This window comes from Thrips palmi, unplaced genomic scaffold (assembly GCF_012932325.1).
Source record: "Thrips palmi isolate BJ-2018 unplaced genomic scaffold, TpBJ-2018v1 HiC_scaffold_7, whole genome shotgun sequence".
Classification (NCBI taxonomy): domain Eukaryota; kingdom Metazoa; phylum Arthropoda; class Insecta; order Thysanoptera; family Thripidae; genus Thrips; species Thrips palmi.
In genome coordinates this window covers 1,669,074-1,678,400 of record NW_023144634.1, presented here as the reverse complement: position 1 = coordinate 1,678,400, position 9,327 = coordinate 1,669,074, and the positions used below count along the sequence as shown (strand labels likewise).

The following is a 9,327-nucleotide window of genomic DNA, read 5'->3' as shown; positions in this document are numbered from 1 at the left end:
TGCTTACAAGGACGAAACCTTGCTTAATTTCTTGTCCCAATCTGAACGCAGAGTAGGAAACTCAGCTGCACGCAACAACGCCCAAGTGACCTCAAATCCAGTTCTTGAAACGTCTTATTGCGACCACGGACTCACGTTGGATGAGCGCATTCCCTTAACATATTCATGGGGAAATAGCACATTCAATGATCTTATCTGCTGTATTAGTCCGTATAGGTAGGCATACCGGTTACACATTTCGTTGAACGGACTTCTCTTAAGTATGGGTCCGAAGGTGAGTCTTGAGATGACTAGCTCGACTGAACTTCTTGTTGCAAACCGCACACTCAAATGACTTCTCTCCTGTATGTGTCAGAAGGTGTCTCTTGAGATCGCTACCACGGCTGAACTTCTTGCTGCAAACCGCACACTCAAAAGGCTTCTCTCCTGTATGGGTCAGAAGGTGTGTCTTGAGAAAGCTACCTCGGCTGAACTTCTTGCTGCAAACTTCACACTCAAAAGACTTCTCTCCTGTATGGGTCAGAAGGTGTGTCTTGAGAACGCTAGCTCGGCTGAACTTCTTGCTGCAAACTTCGCACTCAAAAGACTTCTGTCCTGTATGGGTCAGAAGGTGTGTCTTGAGAACGCTGCCTTGGCCAAACTTCTTGTTGCAAACCGCACACTCAAAAGACTTCTCTCCTGTATGGGTCAGAAGGTGTGTCTTGAGATTGCTTCCTTGGCTGAACTTCTTGTTGCAAACCGCACACTCAAAAGACTTCTCTCCTGTATGGGTCAGAAGGTGTGTCTTGAGAACGCTGACTCGGCCAAACTTCTTGTTGCAAACCGCACACTCAAAAGACTTCTCTCCTGTATGGGTCAGAAGGTGTGTCTTGAGATTGCTTCCTTGGCTGAACTTCTTGTTGCAAACCGCACACTCGAAACACTTCTCTCCTGTGTGGGTCAGGAGGTGTCTCTTGAGATGGCTACCTAGGCTGAACTTCTTGTTGCAAACCGCACACTCAAAAGGCTTCTCTCCTGTATGGGTCAGAAGGTGTGTCTTGAGAAAGCTACCTCGGCTGAACTTCTTGCTGCAAACTTCACACTCAAAAGACTTCTCTCCTGTATGGGTCAGAAGGTGTGTCTTGAGAACGCTAGCTCGGCTGAATTCTTGCTGCAAACTTCGCACTCAAAAGACTTCTGTCCTGTATGGGTCAGAAGGGTGTCTTGAGAACGCTCCCTTTGGGCCCAAAACTTCTTGTTGCAAACCGCACACTCAAAAGACTTCTCTCCTGTATGGGTCAGAAGGGTGTCTTGAGTTTGCTTCCTTGGCTGAACTTCTTGTTGCAAACCGCACACTCAAAAGACTTCTCTCCTGTATGGGTCAGAAGGTGTGTCTTGAGAACGCTGACTCGGCCAAACTTCTTGTTGCAAACCGCACACTCAAAACACTTCCCTCCTGTATGGGTCAGGAGGTGTCTCTTGAGAACGCTTCCTTGGCTGAACTTCTTGTTGCAAACCGCACACTCAAAAGACTTCTCTCCTGATGGGGTCGGAAGGTGTGTCTTGAGATGACTACGTCGAACAGGTTTCCTTCCCGTTTGAGTCTGAAGAAGCATTTGGGGGAGGCCATCCGCGCTCATCTTGTTGGCGACAGCACTCTTGCCTATTGCCTTTTCGAAATGCTGCTTGGCGCTTGAAGATAAATGATTGGCTTCCGAACTGGTTGTCCTACTTCTACTTTCACGTCTGCACGACATTTGCTCCATGGTCTGGGATCTTCCTGAAACCATTCAAAAAAGGCATAAGGGGACAGTAGCGCCATTTACATCATTTTTTTTGTCAAATTTAGACGAAGTTCCTACTGTTACAGAGTCCTTTCTGTACATCGTGGGGCAAAACACTTCGTGCTTAAGCCAAGCATAAAGTTACGCTTGAAGACATTACGCTTGAAATGAAGCACACTGAGAAAACCTAACAAACTATTTCAGGCTTTACAAAGCAAACAGTTTGTTAGAACAAAGAATTTTGAGCATACATACACTGTAATAATTAATGTCCGGAATAAACGACGGATCCTTCGGCAAAAAAATTGCCAACGGTTCCTCCGTTAATTTACGAAGGTCTTCGTATATTTACAAAAACCTTCGTTAATTTTATGAACGATCTCTGTCGATTTTACAATCACAATGGAAATTTACAAAGCACCTTCGTAAATCTACAAAGATCCTTCGTAAATTTACAGGGAACCTTCGTTAATAAACAAAGAACCTTCGTTAATATACAGAGAACCTTCGTAATTATACGTCTGGAATTAACGACGGATCCTTCGGCAAAAAAATTGCCAACAGATCCTTCGTTTATTTACGAAGGTCCGCCGTAGATTTACGAAGACCCGTCGTAGATTAACGAATCCCGCCGTAAATTTACGAAGGGCTTCGTAAATTTACAACAAACTTTGTACATTTACGATTTTTTTTCGTAAATTTACACTTCTCAGGGCCGTTGTGGGGTCTGAAGATGTACCCGATCGGGGTTATCTTTAAAAATCGTTCATAGGGGCCCCTGTTCGGAAATAAGTGTTTTTCGCGGCACCCTATTTGTCAATGTACAAAAAAGTAAAAAATTTTCGGGGACTGTTCTTTTAAAAAAAGTACCAAGAACATTCAAAAAACGAAAAAAATCACTTCACCCGCTAAATAAATAAAAAAAAAAAGGGTTTCCCTTTAACTTGATGCGCACACCTTGGCCTTTCTACTCCTTCCAGTAAGTCAGAAAGAACAGGCCAGTACCAAGTATACGCACCATTTATCGTCCTTTCACAACCGGGCCCCCTGCCATTAAAAACCAGAGCCCTCCCCAATCGGAAGATAGGAAAAAAGGAGCACCGTGCACGTTTGGTTGCCCAACAGGCTCGAGACAGGAGGTGTCCGCAACAGGGCCCCGAAATTTCCACAAAATACATTTACTGGCTTCTGAGAGGTCCAGATGCGAGCGGTAACTGCATTTCCCACTCACTGCGTGAGCTTTGAATGAGAGGGGGCCCTCCGCGGTTGCCAAAACGCAAAAAAAACGCGAGAAAAAACTGATTTTCTGGTGCGTTGTAGAACGTTTCACCTTCCACGGCTAAACGAGTGCGAAACGAGTCGCAATATTTTAAGGCGTTATTCCACTTGTATAGACCCCCTTAAACCAAATATGAGCCAAATCGAAAACATAGGTATTTTGGGGGTAGCTCATGAAATTTTTAGTAATGTTCAGAAAGAGTGTAAAAACGAATAATGACCTACCGACCCAAAAAGTAGCCAGTCTTATGCAAAATTTTATGCTCTTTTCCAAAACTGGCCTCGGATTTTTGATATTTTTAAAAAAAACCGAGTTTTGGGTGATTTTCTGTGACAGTGCACCGCGGTTTTTTAATGACCAAATAAGATCACGTATCCAGATCTCCGGAACGGTCCATTTCTGACCATAACCGTTTTGCAGGGTCATCTATACACTAATGGTGACGATTCACCAAACATGAGCGAAATCGGAGACATCGAAGTCGGGAAGTGTGCGATCTTAACATGGAATCACCCAGGGGTGCAATTCAAAAGATCTTATCTAGGCGTTCCCCCAAGAGAATCGTTCTATAAACGCAGGCGAATTTCACTTAGTTTGATCATTTGATACAGCTACTAATCAATTTAATTTGTGATTTCATTCACTTTAACTTACAGATAAAAGTTGAAAGAAACCAATAGTGCATATGGAGATATATTCCGCTTACTCTCGCATCCGCCCCCAAATGCTCAAACTGAGTGATTGACATTTTTGGTCAAATTTTGACAAAGTTCCTACTATTACAGATTCCTTTCTGTTTATCGTTGGAAAAAACACTTATTATCAATGAAAAGAGGGTTCTTCAAGGATGAGTTTGTAGTGGTTGATCTACTGTCATTTTAGTGGGGTGTGCAAAGGACACAAGACAACGGAACATACTCAGTCCCCGCTAGAAGTTTTTTTTAACCAAAATTTGTCTATTTGTTTTACATACTTGAGCAGTAAAAATGACTCTCTAGCTTCGAAAAGTAATATTGGGAAGTATTTTATTTTTATAACTCAACTTTTATGAAACGTTAAAAAACGTTAGAATTTGTCATTGTAAAGTTTTCTCGAAAAACGTTACATTGCTTTAATCCCGAATTTTCCTTAACGGCCAAACGAGAACAATTCATGGAGACAGAAAGCAGGGAGATGACGCATATAAAATGACAAAAAAATTGATTCCGTCGGTAGCGAGGGCAACCTGCAGATATGTTTGCAGCGCAAGCGCAGATCCAAAAGGGGGAGGGGCGGCATCTGGATACTGCCTAAAATGTAGGCTAAACACCTACACGTTCCCCCTGCCTGTAATGCAAAAAGTGCCACTTTGCCCTCTACCCCTCCTCCCAAATAGCGGAGGACCACCCACTAATTCTGCGCTTCCTCCAAATCTGTCTCGGCTAAATTTGATTATTTTTAAACGCACAATAAATGCTTATGGGCTTGACCATAACTGTGGCTGTGATTGTGCATTCGAAAGTTACGTGCAAATTTGTACGTAAACTAGGTACAATTTTTCAAAATAAGATGAATTTATTTCCAAAGTTGGGGGCTCCTATTAATTTACGAGTTATGGAAGTTTACGTAAACTTTTAGTCGTTTCTCCCAAATTTTCCTCACGACAAAGGATCAGCTACCCAGTCTTCAGATTCTGGCAATTTCATTTCTTTTGGCATAGGAAAAAGAGTGTTGGCAGATATGAAGATATCAGTCAAGAAGAGGCTGTGAAAGCTATTTTACGAGGCCTATTTTTATTTTTCTTCAAATTTGAGCCGTTTTTGCAATGCAGAGAGACACTGTCATACGTTTTGAGATAATTTACAAAAAGTTAACTTAGACGATAACACAGAATTCGCGATTCCCACGATGTATCACACCCTGGAGAGCAATAACTTCGATACTGCAGTCGTTTTTGCAATTACCACCCCTTAATTTTAGCGATCAAAGAGCCTTTTCTAAGAACATTTTACAGGAACAAAATATAGACAGTGGTCATTGCAGTTTGATTGACAGTGAAGTCATCGCATTACAAACAAACAAGGCAGATTTTACGAAAGCTCACGAACGCATCCACTCGCTTCGCAAGGTTTTGAGTGTGCAGAATTGCGCTCTCTCTCAACGTACCTGGTGAAAGCCTTCGGCTCAGAGGAGCGCCAGTGATGATGACGGACAGATAAGTTGAAGAGTTGACTTGACTGGGGACAAGGCAGAGCAGCGTCGCCGTCGCAGCCCCGGGAAGTCGTAGTGGTAAATCGCTGGCTCTTTCCACCCGGAACGGCAACTCTGCGAAAACAAACGTTCTTAAAATTTTGTGACATTCTACATTCGGATAAGAACCGAGCAAGCTCATAATCACCCCCGTCCCAACCAATCGTCTCTTGTCAATATTCATTGACATTTGTGAGCCCGGCGGAAACCATCATTTTGGAAACATGTTGAATATTCGTCTTATGCGTCTTGTCGAGACGACATATTAACATTCCGCAGTCCTTACTGACCCTATTTTGATACTCTCGCACCGATATAAAGACGAAAACCTTATTAATTAGACTGAAATGGTCGCAAATCGGCAGCAGCCATGCCCTTGCCTCTCCAAGTATGAAAAATTTCACAGTCTGAAGACGTTTGAAAAAATAGCCGAATAATCGTTTAATAAAACAAGTTTAGCGGATTAGTCGCTGCAAAAGTATCAAAATATGGTCAGTAAGGACTGCGGAATGTTAATATGTCGTCTCGTCTTGGGCGTTTTCGGCGAATTTCATGCATGCCAATCGATTCCTTGACCTTTATTCTACCAGACACGTCACATCTTTGACTCTAAATACACTGTTAAAAAAAGTCTGAGACTTCCTACTCTGAAATAGGAATTTTGACTCAAGTCTTAAAATTTAGACTTTTAGTATAAATTTTTTGAGTGCACAGTCTGAAATGCGTTTTCAGACCGAGCAGATGAAAATTCAGACTTGATGTTCTTAATTTTCAGAAATCTCTGGTCTTTCTTGTAGATTCAGACCGCAGTCCAAATTTTTTATCGCCTGGTCTGTATACAATTTGTAAATCTCTTTATTTCTATAGTCAAAATCGTGTCGTTAAACACAACATTCGATTATGGTATGTGAATCACTTGGAAACCGATGAGTAAGGGAGAGTGGGGTAATTCCGGACGCTTTTTTTCTTTTTGGTCTTTGAGCTTGAATATGCTTCTTGGGTTAAATGTTATGACAGGAGAGTAAAGTATGGACCTTTACCTTCAAAACGGTATACATGAAAGCCAAATCTCAGCAACGGTTAGGGAGATATAGGCCCCAAAACAAAGGCCCTGCACGTGTCCGGAATTGCCCCAGGCTGGGGTAATTCCGGACGACCTATGGGGCAATGCCGGACGACCTTAAAATTTGACACTACTCGAGCTTACTTTCGCTTGTTTTGATGTGAGGCATGCTCTTAGAAGGCGTTTAAGGACATTTTCTGCGAACTGAAGTGTTTGATTATTACTCAAAGCATATTATAAGGATAATTTCTATCAAAACCCCTAAATTGACAACACTGTCTTGAGTAAAGCTCTTAAACATAGCTGCAATGCTATTTTTCGTTCTTTCTTATCCTTCTTAACGGTGGGGATGCATGTCCACAATTTTGAACCCACTACCTTAACATTATGCGGGAAATTGAAGAAAATAACCCTTATTGTCCGGATTTACCCCACAGGTAGTGAAAACCTTTTATGTTCAACTGTAAGAAAACGGCGAGCCATACGAGCACTCTCGAAACGCCAAAGTAAAGTCCAATGACCATTAAATATGATAAAATTTTAGTCATGGGACTGAACTTGACGGTAAGGTACGATAAGTACATGGAAATACGAGGGAAAGATGCAGCTTTTGCCTTTTTTTGATGGTACTCAAATTTCGTGAAGCGACCACAGGCAAACGGTTTGACCTCCTACTTTAGCGATTTGGAATTCTCCTTTTAAACTGATTATCTTCCTCTGTTAGGCGGGCTTTTGAGTTATCTTCATTCAAACCCAGTGAAAATCGAAGTGTCCGGAATTACCCCGTGTCCGGAATTACCCCACTCTCCCTTAACTTCGCGATGGGCCGCCAATACCCCTATCGGACGGCTCCGCCGAGTCGCAGCATGTTGTCGGCTCGACGCTCACCGGAGCACACAAGCGCCACACAGCTTAACGGACAAGGTGGCTGGCTCGTGACCCGGAGGTTTCCCGGGGTTCGAGTCTCAAAGGCAGTACCAAGTTTCGGTATAATTCTAAGCTCAATTCTTCCAGGGGAAGGTCAATTGATAAGACCGACGAAGAATATTTTGATTTCAGAAGCACTACCGCTTAAATAAATTTTGCGGTCTGAATTTTCAGACTATTCTCTTGTCTATATTATCAGACTAACTAGGTCAATAATTTCGGATTTTCAAAGTCTGATTTTTCAGAGCAATTCTTACTCTGAATATTCAGACCAACGTTATGAAAATCTGCTTTTGACTATTTGGTCTAAATTTTCAGAAATTTTTTTTAACAGTGAAGGTTTCTATAGATAAGTCTTGATTTTAAGAACTAAAAACGGCGCGACGCCAGCGCCGCCCGGTCCAGCGGCCCGACCGGCTGCGAGGGTCAGGGGCGGCCCTCGTAGTTGCCACCGGCTGTTTTAAATTTGTAAGTGAAAAAATATGAATACGATCCCCAAAAACACCAAATCTTATAAAACTAGAACTTTTAACGGGTATTCAATAAGGTGATCAACCTGACCTTAACAATCTAGGTGTAAATCCTGAAATCAAGCGCAACAGGGTCATCCGCCCCATTTTCCCTAACACCCGGGGGAATTCCTGCTTCATCTCAAGCGTAACGTCTTCAAGCATGACCATGACCCTATGCCTAACTGACGCCTGCAGTCTGCTCGAGAGTCTGCTAGAGTTACGCTTACAGCATGCTTGACTGGAGCATGAATTAGTTTGCTTCAATACCGGCCCGGAAGATCTTGATCCGAAACTTGGACCGATCCAACTGACCGTCACTTTCCCACCATCGCAGTCCGGGGCGCGCATGCCGTGTATACGAACCTGCTAAAACCTCAACTTACTTGGAACTTGAAATGTTGGATTGATAATGTCTAGCGTCCGGTCAAATCTACCGTCGCAATGCCCTACCCTCTACCCAAACCCTAAACGCCTTAACCGCAGGGGAGGGGCGCTGACGGACGGCGCGGTTCCACCGCCCTAGCGTAACATGGCGAGTCTGATACGCCGGCACGCGGCTACGCGCGCCCACCTTCCAGCCCGCCACAGCCAGAACCGTCTGCCCCAATCGACACAGACTCAGTCGTCCAGCGGCGCAGCAAATAGTCAAAAGTATGACAAAAGACTCGGGAGTGGAAACACTGCAAGAAAAAGTGTTAATAACAACAAATGTACAACAAAGATGTAAAATAAGAGTACACCAGGGATTGCAGAAAGTACAACGAGAATTGTACAAACCACAACGAGGCCGGACTACACAGCACTCGTCATGCCGGTTCCATTGTACTTTGTACAACAATTGTTGTACTCTGAAAGTACACTAAAAACCTGATAAAAAATTTGCCAGAAATTTGTGTACTTTTGTTGTGGCTTTTTCTTGCAGTGAACCTCACAGACTGAATTACCTAAGGGTTATCCGTTGCCGTCTGGATTTCGTCGTAGATCGCAGCACCGCTGGAAAACCCCCACGTCCCCTCACAAATCAGTTTCCGCGACCGCGTTGGGGGAAACGTTCGGACACTAGGAGAGCGTCAAACGATGATGGAGAACGGTAGTGATCGGACACGGTAACATAAGTCTAATTTTTTGGGGGTTTTGACAGAGCCGACTCTTTAATGATAGTAGCACTGACAGGCTCTTCAATGTAGCAAGATTCAATGTAGCATGCACAGATAAATTCCTAAAAAGAACTGCTCTTTGTAATACCAAGAAAACGGCGGCTTCGCAGCCTGCGTAGGAAATCGTTTGTAATACGAACGATTTTCTTCGTGATACGAAGTAAAAATCCTTCGCAGGCTGCGAAGAAGTTCTTCGTAGGCTACGGAGAATTTTTCCTTTGCATTACAAAGAAAATCGTTCGTATTACAAACAATTGCTTCGCAGGCTGCGAAGCCGCCGTTTTCTTTGTATTACAATAACAGGAAAAGTAGCGATATACATCGGCAATTTTGGCCCGTCCCGTACATTAACAATGTGTGAATTTCCCCTTTTGTTTAACCCTGACAAATTTTAAAA

General features: G+C 43.2%; 1 protein-coding gene across 1 annotated transcript; it reads right to left on the bottom strand.

The window, feature by feature from the left end:
- Nucleotides 1-1,277: 1,277 nt before the first annotated feature.
- LOC117652702 (oocyte zinc finger protein XlCOF6-like) lies at nucleotides 1,278-8,064 on the bottom strand. Its single transcript, XM_034397794.1, has 3 exons — nucleotides 8,041-8,064; nucleotides 5,188-5,346; nucleotides 1,278-1,759 (listed from the first exon to the last, which is right to left on the bottom strand). The coding sequence occupies exon 3, from the start codon at nucleotides 1,743-1,745 to the stop codon at nucleotides 1,278-1,280; it is 468 nt and encodes a 155-aa protein (XP_034253685.1). The 5' UTR covers nucleotides 1,746-1,759; nucleotides 5,188-5,346; nucleotides 8,041-8,064.
- Nucleotides 8,065-9,327: the final 1,263 nt, after the last annotated feature.